The following is an 18197-nucleotide window of genomic DNA, read 5'->3' as shown; positions in this document are numbered from 1 at the left end:
TGTGAAAAGGTATGGAATTTGTTGTGAGTTCATGCACTGTATTGGTTTTGTTCTTTGAACACAGTGATGTTAATGCACGGTTCATTTTGTGCACCAGTAAAACATATACCTGTGTCTTGAATTTGAAAAAATCATATTTTATGTAATAAATAAGAAGGGTTCGGTGAATGCGCATATGAAACTGGTGGGGTTCAGTACCTCCAACAGGGTTAAGAACCAACTGCGTAGACGCTCAGCGTCCATGCACTTCAATGGGACTGAGTGGAACTGTTTTTTTCATTGTGTCAAAACTGGACGGTAATTGGATAAATGCCACCATGTTGTCCCGGCCCCGGACGCTCAGCGTCTCTGGGGGTGAATGGAGCTGTGGGCGGAGCTCGGCCGGGCTGGACACCATGATTTCACATGCTGATAGGAGGATCGGTCGAAAGGCTGAATCCTGTTTGACTGACAGCTAGTTTGAGATCTCCTTCACTGACAGTTCAGTTTAATACCGTCACACATTCTGCGGTGAAATCAAGAGAGAAAACACTACCAAATTACTTGTTCATTTCTTGCACTGCAAATAAAACACACTCATTGTACTACCTTTTTTCAATTTAACATAATTTCAACTTTTTCTTGTTTACTTGGCACAATAAGGTCACTGACCATTTTCTTAAAAAGGAACGGAGGGACGAATTTATGTTTAAATAACTTCACTTTTTTTTTAATTTAATCCGACAATGAGCTTCCCCTGTCTGAAAGACCAGCAGCCGCCACTGTATAAAATACCTCTGATGTGAACCTTTGTTACTGGATAAAAAGACGTAAACGTGCTAATCATTAGCATGTCTATGGATTTCCCATTGAAGTTAGCATCGAGCTAGCGATCTTTTTCCCATTAATTTTAAATGTATAATGCCATGTAAATGTACTAAGGCAGTGAACAGAATTCAGACATATTTTGTTTGCATGTTGCAGTTTTACAGTGAGTCTACAGGAACAGATTTGGACACAAGTTTGGGCGTCCGTCTTTCTTGGTAAACCTGTTGTCTATCTGCAGCGAATCGCTACACGCACACAAACAGAAGAATAGGAGTTAGAATAAAACGGCATTAACGGGAGATTTAAAAAATTGTCTGCGTTACTTAATGAATGCATTAATGCAGTAATAACGCATTAACTTTCCCAGCCCTAGTCATGAGGTAACTTTTCTTATGACTTGGTGCTATATAAATACAATTGGACTGATTGATATTGTTACGCTAAAACAGGTCCAAACCTAAAAGTGGGTGAGATAAACTGTGTAAGACTTGTTAGCTTGTGTTTCTACAGAAACTACTGAAACTGGTCCTCATCTGTTCAGACCAAACTACACCGTACTAAGGGTAGTACACAAAGCCCCAGGCACTGAACTGTTAGAGGGTTCACCAGTCCAACATACAGACAAATACAAGTAAATACTCAACCACACACCCACACAGCGTTTGTCTTCATCTATATATTGTTTTCTGATTGAAAATATGACACACTTTACATGTCTATAATTTGGCGGAGATAATTAGTCAGCAAAACGTCCTCCTTTTAAAGGGACTCAGGCACTGGCAGCTCTTATAGATGGTGAGGGACATTTGGGCCAAAAGTTATTTGACTTTTTTTGTCCTTTGTAGGATTTTTGTATTTAACTTGTAAGAAAAGCTGTGATTCTTCAGTGCAATGTATTAGAAATAGGTTGTGTTTTTGTTGTATAGTTGAATAGGCAAACAAAACTGTTTCTGATAGTGAATCATAGTGCACTGCAAAACCTTTTTAGTTTGATTAGTTTTGGCAGGAAATATACTCCATATCCACAGAGCTATGACATTGGAAATGTTGCCCTGCCTTGAGCTGTGTTGAACACAACTCACAGAAAGGACCAAATTCAAAATGTTGACCTTCACCAAAAGTGAAGAGTTTGCATCCCTGGAAAGTAGAGGTCAAATGAGAGGAGAGAGAAAGGAGAGAAAAGGGAATAAGAGAGGAGTCAAAATGGAAAAGAGAGGAGAGGACAAGAAAAAAAAAAGATGTTTAGAAAGATGTCGTCAAACCAAGATAACCCAGAAAAGAGTGTTTGGAGGAAGACGACAAAGACGAAGAGGAGGAGGAGGTAGAGGGAGAGCGTGGTTTCAGAGAAATGAGAGTGGTAATGGGAAGAAGAGGAGACAAATCCCTCCATCCGACCCGGTCACAGAGCGAGGGATGAAGAAGAGGAAGAGAGGAGGAGGAGGAGGAGGGGGGCGCAGCAGCGGTGTGTGTGTTTGTGTGCAGACGCTGAACCGTCCCATGTTTGTGCACACGCTGATTGTCTCCATGCATGTATGAGCGGTGCGTGTGCACGTCGGTGGGCGTGTCCGTGGCGTTGCCGTGGACGTGTGCGGGGTGTTTGACCTTGCAGTGCAGACGCAGACTGTCCCGTCTCTTGGCGCTGTAGGGGCACAGGCTGCAGGTGAAAGGCCGCTCCCCCGTGTGAACGCGCACGTGCTCCACCAGCTTATTGGCTGTCCGCGTCAGGTGGCCGCAACGGTCGCATCTGTACTGGTTGCCTTGGCGATGACCCTGGAAGTGAACCAGCAGCTCCTGTTGCCCTGGAAACGACCTTTGGCAGATACGGCAGCGATGCTCGGAGGTGCTCTTCTCTGGCTGGGTTGCCATGGCAACTGCAGGAGCACTGCCGGCAGTGACGGTGGCAGGAGGGGTGACAGGGCATCTAAGAGTCGGAGGGGGTGGGAGGGGTTAACCACACTCACACATTATGAAAGCACAGCACAGAAAAAAGACCACGACGCAACATTTGATTTACCTTTATAATGAAGTGTTCGTCAGAGATGCTTTAAGTCAAATGTTATTATTATCATTATAATTATTAATATTAATTTTATATAATTATACATACCATAATTATGAATGATAATAAATTATAATACAATTTTTTATCCCTTACTCTTTATAAAACACACACCTCATCTCTCCCAGAAGGGCTCTATCCACCTGGATGTGCGTATCGATAGTGAGCCGTCATCTCTGCTCCTGATTGGTCAGGTGGTCACAGGTGCAGCAGTGCAGCGAGAAGGACCCGCGCTCCCATTGGCGGTGCTCTGTCATGTGACTCTGGAAGAGGCCACGCCCCTCAGTCTCAAATCCACACACGTGACACCTGTAGAGGTTAACGCAAGTGAAATGTAGCCATAGCAAGAGGTCCTAAATTCATGAAGAAAAGTCATGTTATTTTTCACTTTGGAACATGCATCTTTATTTAACAACATGAAGTAGACTTTACATACAGAACTGGTGATAGTGTTTGGCACAAGCAGTTTAGCTTTGAGCACATAGAAGCAAGTTGGACATCAATGCAAATATTCAGACCCAGAAGCAGGGGGAAAGTAAATGAGTTCAACAGGACATAAATCAGTATAAACAGTATTTGAATTACTACGACCGATTATTTCTACTTTTGATGAGTCAACTCTTGTTGTTGCTACTCTTGCTTGTTTTGCTGGCCTTTGTCTGTTTGGATTTGTGCACCCATCAAGGTTATTATCGTTAATGAAAACTAATGAAATGACCAAAACTAGAATTGTAAAAACATTTTCGTTAACTGAAACAAATAAAAACTATAATTAAAAGAAAAAAAACATAACTAACTGAAACTGTATTGTGTGTTTACAAAACTAACTGAAACGGATAAAATTATGGATAAAATTCCCTTCGTTTTCGTCTTTGTCAATGTCGGATTGATATGAAATCGATTTCTTTGTCTCTCTCAGTTTTCTGTGCTGTCTCCATACGACACTTTTTGCTCCGTCACTTGTGTTCACTTGTGGTTTCCAGTCGTCTTCTGGTCCCCACTCTACCTGGAAACATGGAGACTAAAGCAGCAGAGTCCTGTCTGGGATTGATTTGAATAGGAGCACAGAGAAGAAGAGAAAAGAGACCACTGAACTAAACTGAACTAAACTGAACTACAACTGAACTACAACTAAACTACAACTGAACTACAACTGAACTACAACTGAACTACAACTGAACTACAACTAAACTACAACTAAACTACAACTGAACTACAACTAAACTACAACTGAACTACAACTGAACTACAACTGAACTACAACTGAACTACAACTAAACTACAACTGAACTACAACTAAACTACAACTGAACTACAACTGAACTACAAAACTACAACTGAACTACAACTAAACTACAACTGAACTACAACTGACAACTGAACTACAAACTAAACTACAACTAAACTACACGACTACAACTGAACTACAACTGAAACTACAACTAAACTCAACTAAAACTACAACTACAACTAACTAAAACTAAAACCAAACTAAACTAAGCACTTAGAAGAAAACGAAAACTAATAACCACTATCAACCTGCTCTAAAAACAAATTAAAACGATCGGAATTAGAGAAAAAAAAGTCCAAACTAATTAAAATCTAACTAGAATGAAAATCCAAAACTATTAGAACCTTGGTACCATTGCATTCCTGTTTGTGTTGCTGTACTTGAAAAGAGGGAAAAATTAGAAAATGGAAGCAGCTATGCACGTAAACGCATGTTGTTTTTACACTTTGGTCTTTGGGCAGATTAAAACACATGAGCTGTAATGTTTTAATCAGCTTAAATGTGATACTCAGCTGATTTTATCATCCTTGGGCTAACACCGAAGAGAACACTCTTGTAATTTCAGAGTCATTTCTGACAGACAGGTGAAGTTAAAGGTCCAACAGCTGGATATGCAGTGTGTGGATGAGTGTAATCCAGTGTGAGTGTAATCCATTACCTGTAGAAGTAGGAACAACCTGTGGTTTGATCTGTGCTCAGGCCGCTTTGGATCTCTGAAGGTGGAAGAAAAAACACCTCTTTATTATTCTGCAAAGCCTATTGTGAACTAAATGTTCTGCTGCTGTATTTTTCTCTTTGCGTGCACTCCAAAATCTCCTAATGATGAATCCCAGTGGAAGTTATTATTGGTAAAGTTCTGTGAATGTGTGTGTTTGTCGGTTCAATGCAGTCATGCAGTCTTTATTACAGGGCTGTCAAACTCATGTTAGTTCAGTTACACATTCAGCTAAATTTGATCTGCAGTGGGTAAAATAATAACAGAATAATATAGAAAGAAGGTCAACTCCAAACTTTTATTAGCTTACCAGCTGATAGGCCGTAAGCTACTGTCGTCTGTCGTCGTCATCTGTCGTCATCATCTGTTGTCGTCGTCATCTGTTGTCGTCTGTCGTCATCATCTGTCGTCATCATCTGTTGTCATCTGTCGTCATCTGTTGTCGCCTGTCATCTGTCGTCGTCTGTCGTCATCTGTCGTCGCCTGTCATCTGTCGTCATCTGTCGTCATCTGTCATCGTCTGTCGTCGTCTGTCGTCGTCTGTCGTTGTCTGTCGTTGTCTGTCATCCGTTATGAAACTTTCAATCGTCTTCTTCTCCTAAACTCCAGTTCTGATTGACTTCAAACTTGGTATACAGCTTCTGTATGATGTTGTCAACAAAACTTAGTGAAATTATTTGGATCCGGATCTGATTCTGGATTTGGTGCGACTTTGAAAAATTTTCCCATTATAACAGATAGGAAGTGGATCGATGCAATAACTTAGTAAATATAAGTGATATCAATTTGGAATTTGAATTTTTTACAGATCTGATTGAATATGACCAAAACATGGGCTATTTCTGTAATAGAATAAATACACAGAACTGGGGGGAGAATAAATGGATCTGGATACATTTCCCAAAGCTTTTAATTTGGCTGCTAAGATACAGGGACACTGGTTCTGATTTTCTGTGTTTAGAGTGAAGAAAAGTAAATTTACATTCTGAACAGGTTTCCATCTACAAACAATCCTTTCAAAAAATGTGAATAACATGAACAAACTGAAAAAATCACTGTAATTTGAACACTATTCTGCCTCAGTTATCATTTCCACATGTTCCATTATAACTGACAGATCCCAGTGGATCTACAAACACACACAAAATTTAATAACAGACAGAATATTGGTACAATTGTACTGACTTCTGTTAAGACATTTCAGGTTGTTCATATTTGTTCAGGTTATTCACATTTTCTGCGAAATTCTACTTTGTTTTAGTGTAAATCCATGAAAATATTTCCATTTCCAAACAGAAACATTGTCAGTTGTCATTATTTCTCTGTTCTTCTGATAGTATTTGACTGGTCCTGTCCACTGCAGACTGAACTGGTCTGAATGTGGAACTGAACTAAAAGGACTTAATGGTCATTTCTCAGTGTAATTTTTGCATTTCATAATTCATCCCAGGGCCAGACTGGACCTTTTGATGGGCTGGATTTGGGCCCCGGGACGCATGTTTGTCACCTGTGCTTTATTATAAACCAAAGAGCAACCTGGTGGCAGCTTAAATCCATAACAGTACACTGAAAAACACCATTAAATAACAATAATGATAATAATAATAATAATCATAATAATAATAATAATAATAATAATAATAATAATAATAATAATAACAATAATAATAACAATAACACACAACAACAATAATAATAACAATAATAACAATAACAATAATAATAATAATATAATAAAACATAATAATAATAATAATAATAATAATAATAATAATAATAATAATAATAATAATGGCAGCATTAAAAAGCACTGCAGGCAAACAAATTCACATCTTATTTATCGAGCAGATGATGCAGTGGGGATAAGAAACCTGTTCTGGTTGAACTGATTGAAGAATTAAAGAACAGAGATGACATTAAGACAAACTAAATGAAAAGGAGAAGATACAATGCTATTATGTCACATGCATCTTTTATTACCTCCACCAGGAGGTATTGTGATCGCTTTGCTTTGTGTGCACGCGTGCCTGTTGTTTTGTTTGTTAACAAGATAACTCAAAAAGTTTATGGACAGATTTTCATGAAATTTTCAGTAATGTTGATACTGGCACAAGGAAGAAATGATTAAATTTGGTGGCGATCGGGGGTGGGGTTCTGTCTTGGCAGAGGTCTGCATTCTCTGAATGCTTTCTTGTCTAACAATATTCTGCCTCAGTTTATCATTTACACATGTGCATTACAATCACACAAAACATTTAGTAGCAGGCAGAATATTGCTAAAATTGCATTTACTTTTCTTAAGACCATTGGTTCAGGTTATTCACATTTTTTGTAACACATTTTTTACACCAAAAAATCAGAGAAAAATTTGCTTGTTGTCATTATTTATAGGTTATTATGATCATATTTTACTGGTCTGACCTACTTGAAATCTAGCTGTATAACTGTAACTGTAATTGGACTGTATGTGTCTGTATGTGGAACCTGAATTAAAACGATTTTGACACCACTGATTGTTAATATTTTCAGTGTAATTTTTGCATTTCACAAATTCATCCCAAGGGCCAGACTGGACCCTTTGGCTGCATGTTTGACACCTGTGCCTTAGTTTATCATTTTTATCACAATTTACAGATCACAGCGGATCTTCAAATACACAAAACATTCAGTAACAGGCAGAATATTGGTAAAATTCCACATACTAGTCTGTAAATGTAAACATTTTTGTGTAATTTTACTTTTTTTTACACTAAAACAAATAGAACAATTAACTTTTTTCATTATTTATAGGTTATTCTGATAGTATTTTACTGCTCTGACCCACTTTAGATTGAACTGACCTAAAAGGATTTTAACATCCTTGATTGTTAATATCTTCAGTGCAATTTTTGCATTTCATAAATTCATCCCAGGGTCGGATTGGACCCTTTGGTGGGCCGGATTTGGCCCCCGGGACGCATGTTTGACACCTGTGTTGTGGTGCATTGAACCCATGGAAGCAGGAGGCAACAAATGGTTGGAGGTGGAGCCCACACTATTATGTGTGAACCACATCTCTGCACTTTGCTGGACTCTTTTGAACAGCATCAAAAGTTCTTCCAACAATTTCAACAACGTCAAAAGGACTCGACAAACTACACAAGCTGAGAACACCTGTGCCTGGAAGTGTTTTCTAATACTGTTATCTCATCATACCAGGTACACTATTTTGTTAAGTGGAGATAATTTGATGAAATAACAAAAAACACTTTGGATTCTCAAAATCACGACGAAATTCTGAAAATGCATATCCTGTGTATCTGAGCAGGGCTGTGTATCGGCAAGAATTTGGCGATACGATATAAATCACATACTAGGATCATAATACGATATATCATGATACTGTTAAAAAGGCAATTTTTTTTGTTTGTTTCTTCGTTTTTAAATGATTATTTCCTTGAAGAATTGAATTCCAGCAGAAATCTGCACAAATACTAAACACATTTTTATTTGATCCCAACTAGGATCTAATGTTCTATCACAAAATGTTCCAACTGTGTTCAAACTGAAATTCTGTTTTCCAGACATTCCAGTTTCAGATCCTCGTTCAACTGTTCAGATTCTATTAGTGCACAACTAACATCAGAATAGGGATTGTAACCATGTGAGAACTTCATATCACAGTTATTGTGACCAAAATTATCACGATTATCATCATTATTGTGGTATTGTTGAAAACTGTGCTCAAATGTTCAAACAGTACTAATACACACTGAACTAATTTAACAAGTTGTATTTTGAAATAATTAATTAATTAATTAATTAATTAATTAATTAATAGTCCCAATGTCCCTTCTGTGTCAGAAACATTCCAATATTAACCCTTAGTGGTCTGAGTCTATTCTGTCTGTTTTTCAGTCCTTTTGATTTGGGCCTTATATACTATAGAAACAAATGTTTCACTATACCCATGTTTGGATCTGTTTTTTCAGCACAACCTTCATCTATATGATCTGTTTATTATTTTTTCACTTTAACCTACTATAAAAACACAAAAGGACAAAAACACAAAAAATATATAAAATCCCATTTGAAAAATGTATATAATTTATTGCATAAATAACACACAGATGCTTAACGAACCTTTTCAAAGACTTTAAAAGTGAATATTGGTTCCAAATATTAGGGATATACAATTAAAATTGTAATAAATTCAAACTATACTCAAATATTTGACATAAAAGCAGATCTGTACATTGGGTTTTTTCCCCTAAAAGTGTGGTAATCAAACACAGTTATCATGAGAATTAGAATTTAAATGGTAATACTAACAGTCTGCAATTTTACCGCCGTTTATGGTTATATTGGTAATCGTTACATCCCTACATCAGAACATTATTTTAGTTCAATCCCAACAAAGGAACTAACATTATTTAATAAAACAGTGTTAAATAATAAGAAATAAAATATAAACAAAAAAGAAAAACACAAAGGAACCTCCACAATATCTGCATTTGAATAAATACCTAAAAATATCCATGCTGTACTTTTTAATATCGATACAGTATTGTGAAATGAAATATCGTGATATATTTGCAGAACCCATATTTTCTTCCAGCTCTATATCTGATCACAGCTGCTTTCCCAGTTCTGCCTGGTTCAGACTTCAGTGACGTTTTCCTCTGATGTGTTGATCAGTGATGGGAACTCCCTGCTCTGACATTTTCAGCTTCAATCCAATCCTGTCTATGCATGATCTGTGATGAACACCGCCCACCTTATGTTCCTCACATATACACACTGTGCTCAGGTCTGTTTTGTGCATGGTGGATGTGCACTAGGAGGAAACATAAGTAAGAGGAAAGGTCATTTGTTGATTATCTGTTATGGGACTGTTCTAATGAAGCCCATTATCTCATTAGAACAAGATAATCAACCTGCTATGACAAGAAAACAAACTCTGTTATTCAGAGATAATAAGAATAATCAACTTTAGATCTGGAAATAACAGAATTAAAGTGACCTTCTGTAAATCTATTCAACACACTTCATCCTCATCCTCATCCTCATCAGCCAAGCACATTAAGGGTTGGCTCTACTCAGATCCCAGTTTGCCTGTACTGAGTTTGAGTGCACAATCTAGAATTTTGTGTGTGGGGCTGAACCCCGGTTTGTGGGTGATTTACTCAGATTGTTTGCGCAAATTCCAACGGGTGCAAAGTCTGTCAGACCACCCTATTGAAATGAGGGTTTTGTGTGCACTACTGCAGAAAATACACTGTAAAAAGTGCTGTGGGATAAACCAGCACTAATGGAACAGAGACTGAATGAACCAGACCAAGAAATGTAAAGAAGGAGGAGTTTAGTCAGAGAAGGTACTGCATGACTCATTCATTCATTCATTTTTCATTTTAAAGGTGTGTGTATGCGTGTGTGTGTGTGTGTGTGTGTGTGTGTGGGGGGGGGGGGGTAGTTGGATTGAATGACTGTCACACACACATAATTTAGTCCCACTGTAGCCAAATGTCAGTGCAGATTTAATCACAATCATCAGGAGTGGAAAAGAGTCCCATAAAGAGTGTGTGTGTGTGTGTGTGTGTGTGTGTGTGTGTGTGTGTGTAGGTGTGTGTGTGGGTGTATGTGTGGGGCATATGTCTCGATTATTTTTTCTTCCGTCACTCCAAAAATGTTCACACAAGGGTGAAAAATGCGTTCTCTGCATCTGGTTTCATCATTTCTTTGTCTCCTTATCACTTCCATGTAGGGCTGCACGATTTTGGAAAAAAAATAAAATCCCGATTTTTTCCTCTAAAAACTCGATTTTCAATTTTTGGGTAAAACTACAAAAGACAACAGACAACCTCAAATCTGTGATGGTATCACGTGATGGGCCCACAGAAGTTTATTTATTTTTAAATTTTTTTCATTAATCTTTTTTGAATGAAGTATGAGTATACAAACAATGTATACAACAAGAAATAACAGAACAAGTTTGCCAGGAGGAATACACTATAGCCTTTTTGTTTCCAGGTTTATCTAACAGCTTTAAATAAAGCTCAACATCTTTAAAAAAAAAATGGTTTTATGTTACAGAACTTACATTTGTGAATGAAAAATGTAGCAAGTACGAGAAATAAATTATATATATACATATATATATATATATATATATATATATATATATATATATATATATATATATATATATGCTATATATATGCTTTGTTTTTGTTTTTTTTTCCCTTTTTGGAGTATCTGGGCCCACAGAAGTGATACCAGTGTAAGTCAGTGACAGGCATCAGTCGTGTGTGCGTGGACCAAGAATATGAATAATATGAGTGATCCCCATGCGGTTTTATTTAAACTGGGGATCTGTGTGTGGAACAGACCGACCCAGGACACACTGGAGGGATTCTATCTGTGGAGCTGGTGGATGTGTTTGGGTACAGGGCTGTGTGGGCTCCTCTGCTGAGGCTGATGACCCCGAGACCCGGACCCGGATCGGAAGAAGACAGTACGGTACGGATCCCGGACAATGTAAGATGAGTGATCCACATGCAGTTCTATTTGAATTGCGGGAAACCACGGCTTACATTGGTATCACTACTGCGGGTTCATGAACAGATTTAAAGTCCGCTCATTACACAGATTTCTGTGTAATGACCACTGTCACTGACAGGAGGAAGAGCCTACGGTAGCCCGCAGGCGTGCGGCCGGTAGGCACGAGAGAGATGAAATCGATTTGACAGTTTCCCTTTTTTAAAATTGTCCTAATTAAAAAATCCGATTTTGATCTACAAGACAGGGTTGCCCATTAAGTCCACTTTTATTTGCAATTCTTATTGAACCACTGGCACAGTGGATTAGACAGAACAACATGATCAAAGGTATAAAATAGCAGCGGGAGAGCAGAAGCTGGCTTTGTTTGCGGACGATGTCCTCGTATACCTCTCGAGTCCAACAAATTCACTACCTGAGCTGATGTCTGTATTGAGGGAATTTGGGTCGTACTCAGGCTATAAACTAAATGAACAAAAAATCCAGGTCATTAATATTCATTACAACCCCCCTCAGTATCTTCGTTTAAAATATCAATTAGACTGGGACAAGAATTTGTGAAATATTTGGGAATCATTTTGCTAACTGATCAAACTAAATTAGAAGAAATGAACAACGGCCCTCTGAAAGGAAATTATTTTTGACATTAACAGATGGAATTTAATCCCTTATCTAAATATAAGTTCATGCATCGACTTAATTAGAATGAATGTCTTACCAAGAGTTCTGTATCTATTTCAGTCGGGGCCTATAGAAAAACCAGAACACTACTTTTCAGAGTGGGACAAAATTATTTCATGATTTATTTGGGCTGGAAAAAAGCCAAGAGTAAGATATAAACTCTTGCAACTAGCTAAAGAGAGAGGGGGGTTGGCCCTTTCATGCTTGGTGGACTATTACAGAGCTGCTCACTTGAGACCATTGATTGGCTGGTGCAAGCCCAATTACAGAACTAGATGGAAAGAGATAGAGAGCACAATGGGGAGGGGACCACCAATTAATACATTAATAGGAGACCCCTCATTAAGCACCCATCTGACGGACCCTGACAACCCATATATGATGAGTTCAATAAAGACATGGAAGGGACTAATTAAAAAATATTAAATGGAGGGGAGGACTCAAATTTTAAAGTGGTTTGCCTATGACCCAGAATTCTTACCCAGTAAATATGACTTGAGCTTCAGAGGTTGGACTGCAAATGGTCTTACAACGTACTCTACACTACTAAGAAAAGGCACAATGTTAACCTTCCAGAACCTTAAGGACAATTATAATCTACAAAATCAGGACCATTTTAGGTATCTACAAATCAGAGACTTTATTAGGAAAAAAATTTTTTAAAGATCATATGATGATTGGAGATGAAATTCTGGATATTTTCCAAAAGCTTATATTGATGGTACCTACGAAAAGATAATTTCTAGACTATAGGGAGACCATACTCTGGACATTAAAATGAGATGGGAATCAGAGGGCAACCTCACGATAACACTGGACGAATGGAACAGAATCTGCAGACAACAATGGACGACAACAAGCTCCCCCTCCTGGAGGGAATACAGCTGGAAGAACTGGACTGGATTCTTTTGTGCCCCAGTACAGAAAGCTAAGTGCTCTGACCAGTCTGCATGCTGGAGGTCCTGTGGAAGTACGGTGGAAAACCACTTCCATATCTTCTGGGATTGTCCCTCGATGGCTCCATTTTGGAGACGTGTCCATGACCTCCTGGAGGCGGTTCTGAAGTTTAAAATCTGTTTTGACTTGAAGACCATGTATCTCAACAATTTAGAAGAACTCAAGTGTACTAAGAGTGATAAATGTTATTGAGATTACTGTTGGTAGCAAGTAAGAAGACTCTGACTAGAAAATGGCTGAAAAGAGACATCCCCTCTATAAATGACTGGACTGATGTAGTGTCCAATATATATGTCAATCACATTTAATTTAAGATGTAAAACTGATATTTTTACTGAAAATTGGTCAACGTGGCTTACTTATATTATAACTGTGAGACCGGACTTTGTATAATCTCAAAGGATCCTCAAACTTTACTGTAAAGGAAAAAAAAACAAAACTATGGGTATATGAGTATATTGATGCAGGTGTGTGATGTATGTACAGTATATGTGGACTAGATGCTGCTCTAAGGCTGGACTCTCCCCCCCTGTTGTTTGTTTGTTCTGTATTGTTTTGTTAGTCTAAGTATTTGTGTTATGTTTTTCTCAAAAACAAAATAAAAAGTAGAAAAAAATAAAATAATAATAATAATCTGATTTTGATTTAAAATCGATAAATCGTGCAGCTCTACTTCCGTGTGTGTAATTAACCATCCAACCCGTTTGCTCCTCCTTTTCAGACGTGTTAAATACAGACTCAGTTTCTATCAGTAAAATTTCTTTCTGGTTTGATAAATCTCTTTGCGTGTGTTAAATTAACAGATTTACATTTTCTCCTCCCAGCACACGCACAACTGTGAGTAAACGCCCCATATTTCATATTCATTGTGTCAAATGTACTAACTGGATGCAGATGCACTATTTGGCACCTTTGACAGACTCAACCCTTAGTGTCACTGTTAGTAGATCAGTTTGGACAGTTCTTTGCATGTGCAGTGAGTTTGCAGATGTTTTAATACACATAAACCTTTGATAGATCCGGCCCTCAGTCTCCTACTGAAGGTCAGTGTTTGAATATGAACCTGCTGCAGCTTCTTGGACCCTGATTTCTCTTGGTTTTAAAGGACATTTTGGTAAACTGAATCAGAAGTGGACAACCAAACACACATGTCCATTCACACCTGTCTGTCATCCATCTAAAAGGAGTCAGCTTTCATTACTGCCTACATCACGTCAACTAGAAGGTCACTGCAAACACTCTGACCATCAGAGTGTCACCAGACCACTGCCAGAGGTATGTCCTACAAGTTAACTGAAAATCTGAAGAACTGCTTTACACTTACACCAAAACATCCACCATGTACTGAGTCCTTGATGGAAGTTCATCAGCATGCATTAGCGTTTACACGACAAAATATATGTAGTCAAATGTGTCAGACCACCATGGCAACTGGTCTGAGTGTGTTTTCATGAGTATTTTTGCAAGTATCACACTCAGTTTAAGTAAAGGTCCATGTTTGGGAACGGGGACACCTTTGAAAATAGGTTCTGGTATAGAACATCGGAACATTTAACTCTGGTCTGTTTTGATTAAGAGGAAATGCACACAGTAAAAGATTATTTATTTATTTATATGCATATATAATGTTATTTGTTTTGTATTTGTTTTGTTTTGTATTTTTATTATTACGTGGAGGTGTCTGGGGAGAGGGAAGTCTGGGCATCCCTGCTTAGACTGTTACCCCCGCGACCCGGCCCCGGAAGAAGTGGAAGAGAATGGATGGATGGATTATTACGTGGTGCAGAGGAGCCCCACCGCTATTTCATTGTAACTTCTGTGCAATGACAATAAAGGCTATTCTATTCTATTCTGTTCTGTTCTATTCTATCCTATAAAAATACTTTTTTTTTCTTGCAAAGCAGGACTTATCAGCTGTTTACAACAAAGTCTACCAGAATATTCCCATAACCTGCCATAGAACATGGACAGGCAGCAGCAAGTAGCAACAGGTGGTGTGAACTGATGAAGAGCAGGGCTGTTAGAAAATATTGGTACTGCAATAGATCATGATATTTCACTTCATGATACTGTATTGATATTAAAAAGCACTGTATCGATACTTTTAGGTATTTATTCCAATGCAGATATGGCAGAGGTTCATTTTTGTTTTTTTGTTTGTCCAGCTCTTTTATTTCTATATTCACATGGGTATTTTACTCTTTTATTTCTATATTCATGGGTATTTTGTTCTGTTGTTTGTTTACTACAACAGTACTATTGTGATATTGTAGGTCATAAATATAATTTTTTTAAATTGATAATGCTGTTTTAATTCAAGCATCCTAAAAACACCTTTTACTGTCTGAAAGAAACAAATGTTTGGGTTTTTTTATTGGAAATGCACAAAAATAATGTTCTGATGTTGGATGATTCAGGGACTGAACATCTTTGTCTTTTTCGGAATTCTTTTCGCAACAGAATACTAGAGCTCCAACTGATTAATCGACTCAAAGTGATCCAAAAAAACCATTCAACCACAATTCTCCTGAATCTTCAGCTTTGTTTCCTTCATTTCTCTGCTGTTAAACATTGGTTCCACTGTTGTGTTTCACACGGACGCTTATTGTGATGCACAAAGAAGCTTCAATTCAGGAAAACTGACATAGAATATTTCCCTTCAAACAATTCAAGTCGATTAATCGAATTGTGAATTTTTGCATTCACTTCAGGCACCTAATCGATTAATCGGTTGCAGCTCTACAGAATACAAACATTTACGCAGGATCTTAAACTGTAATGTCTGCAAAACATTATTTATTTGTGGGTTTTTTGTACTGGTAAAGCCGCATTTTAAAACTTTATTTATTCAAATGCTGCACCATAAGTTTTTCCGGAAAATAATCTTAAAAAAACCCGGTCTCATCAACAAGGCCCCTGTCCCCCTCTGACCACCTCCCCCCTCCCCCCAGAGACACTTTGTCATATCAGTACTGGACTCTTGTATGTTTTGTCTGTCTTGTGTGTCACTTCCTGTTTTATTTTGTAGTTTCCCTCATGTGTCTTGTCTGGTGTCTTTACTTCCCTTTTGTGTTCACCTTTTACCTGATTACCTGACTCCTCCCTGATTGTCTCCACCTGTGTCCAATTGTCTTCCCGCCCTCTTCTGTATTTAAACCCTGTGTTCCCCTCAGTTAGTCGCCAGTTCGTATTCCTTCCTTGTGTTGTGATTACTTACCAGCGATTCTCTGAACCTGTTCGTCTGCCTGTCTGTCCGTTCCTGACCCGGTTTGTCCTCGACTTCTGAGCCTGCCTGATTCTGCCTCACTGGTTTTTCGACTTTTGCCTGGACTCACAGTTAGTGCTTTGCTTTATCCCCATGTACCGTTGCCTGTTTTCTGGATCCTCTGTGTATGACCTGGTCTGTCCCCTGACTCTCCTCTGTTTCCTCCTAGTCGGGTTACCCTCGTGTGCTCCCGACCCGGGCAGAGAGTTTCCCTTGCTGGTCTCGGACGCCGTGACGAATTCACACAGTCTGACCTGCGAAGACTCCTTAAAGAAACCTTTTTGTGAACTGTTAATTTTGTCCGTGTTTAATAAACACTCATTAACTTTATTCCTGTCTGTTGGTTGTGCATTTGGGTCCAAGTCTTGTGTCTCTGGTTCTAACACACTTGTAACGAACATTATTGCACAGCTGCTTATTTTGCACTGTTATGCACTGCTGTCACTTACAGGAAACCACAGTTTTCAACACATATGTTAGTGTATATATGTGTATAATACCTTTTTCTCTTTTTCATTTCTGAAGGCAAACACTTCTGTTTTTCTATATTCTTATTTTTATTTTTGATATCTGCTTCTTTTAACTGTTTGCACCAACAGAACCAAGACAAATTCCTTGTAATGTAAAAATTACTTGGCAATAAATCTGATTCTGAAAAAAAAATATCGTCTTGTTAACAGTATCGTGACATATCGCAATATATCGTATTGTGATTTGTATTGTATCTCCAGATTCTTGCCGATACACAGCCCTAATGAAGAGGCCAAATTATCCCTAGGTCTTGTTCCTAAAACATGAGGTCAGTCCGTCTAAACCAGTCTAATTCCCAGTTTCTTCAGGTCTATTGAACCTGTGGCCCAGAGGGTGGATGTGTCCTGTTTGAACTGTTCTATGGCCCACAAACAGCTGCCAACTAAACAGATCTAACAGATCCATTCACAGACATGTGGGCCTTCTATGCTGTGCACTGCAGCAGACAACACCCACCCCTCATCACCTGTCACTCACACACTTCTAGACTGTCAGTAAAACAAGACAGAGCCAGAACAGCATCCACGTACGGAGCCTGGACATTCTGGACCAGCTGTTGGACACTAGGGCTGTGTACTGGCAAGAATCTGGAGATACCACACAAATCACAATACTAGGATCACCATACGATATATCACCATACATCATGATACTGTTAAAAAGGCAATTTTTTGTTTTTCTTTTTTTTAATGATTATTTCCTGAAAGAATTGAATCACAGCAGAAACCTGCCCAAATACTAAACACATTTTTATTTGATCCCAACAGGATCTAATGTTATATCACAAAATGTTCCTGTGTTCCAATTCAATCCAATCCAACTTTATTTGTAAAGCACTTTAAAACAGCCGCAGTGGACCAAAGTGCTGTACAGAAGAAAAATTAAAACAAAAACAGAAGAATAAAATACAGAATAGATTACAGACACAGAAACTGTACAAAAAAGAAAAAAGTGCTATACAGAAAAATAAATAAAACCAAAATAAAAGAATAAAATACAAGAATAGATTAAAAAGCCACACAATTAAAAACAACAAAATAAATAAATAAATAAAATAGGCAAATAAGAACAATAAACCACTACCAAATAAAAACAACAGAATAAAGATAGTACCTTCAAACATCTCACATGGTTTCAAAAGCCAAGGAGAAAATATGGGTTTGAAGAAGGGATTTAAAAACAGAAAACTGTGTTAAAAACTTCTGAACTAGTAGAATCTGAACATTTGAACAGGATCTGAAACTGTAATGTCTGTAAAACAGAATTTCAGTTTGAACGCAGGAACATTTGGTGATAGAACATTAGATCCTGTTGAGATCAAATAAAAATGTGTCTAGTATTTGTGCAGATTTCT

At 37.9% G+C, this 18197-nt stretch overlaps 2 protein-coding genes across 3 annotated transcripts in view; both read right to left on the bottom strand.

Moving 5' to 3' along the window:
* Nucleotides 1–1726: 1726 nt before the first annotated feature.
* LOC115438150 (zinc finger protein 154-like) lies at nucleotides 1727–3000 on the bottom strand. Of its 2 annotated transcripts, XM_030161567.1 has the most exons (3): nucleotides 2981–3000; nucleotides 2410–2728; nucleotides 1727–1944 (listed from the first exon to the last, which is right to left on the bottom strand). In XM_030161567.1, the coding sequence occupies exons 1-3, from the start codon at nucleotides 2983–2985 to the stop codon at nucleotides 1801–1803; spliced, it is 468 nt and encodes a 155-aa protein (XP_030017427.1). In that variant the 5' UTR covers nucleotides 2986–3000; the 3' UTR covers nucleotides 1727–1800. The 2 variants fall into 2 exon arrangements, with proteins under 2 accessions (XP_030017427.1, XP_030017426.1); XM_030161566.1 differs by lacking the exon at nucleotides 1727–1944 and having other exon boundaries at nucleotides 2039–2728.
* Nucleotides 3001–3036: 36 nt separating this feature from the next.
* The window catches only part of LOC115438921 (uncharacterized), a 33952-nt gene continuing 18791 nt past the window's right edge, over nucleotides 3037–18197 (bottom strand). The window contains exons 7-8 of the mRNA XM_030162812.1: nucleotides 4816–4870; nucleotides 3037–3175 (exon numbers count right to left, since the gene is read on the bottom strand). Coding sequence (XP_030018672.1) covers nucleotides 3037–3175; nucleotides 4816–4870 — 194 coding nt within the window. The remainder of the gene's footprint in view (nucleotides 3176–4815; nucleotides 4871–18197) is intronic.

The sequence above is a fragment of the Sphaeramia orbicularis genome, chromosome 18, assembly GCF_902148855.1.
Source record: "Sphaeramia orbicularis chromosome 18, fSphaOr1.1, whole genome shotgun sequence".
Lineage (NCBI taxonomy): Eukaryota > Metazoa > Chordata > Actinopteri > Kurtiformes > Apogonidae > Sphaeramia > Sphaeramia orbicularis.
This window is presented reverse-complemented; position numbering and strand designations above follow the sequence as displayed.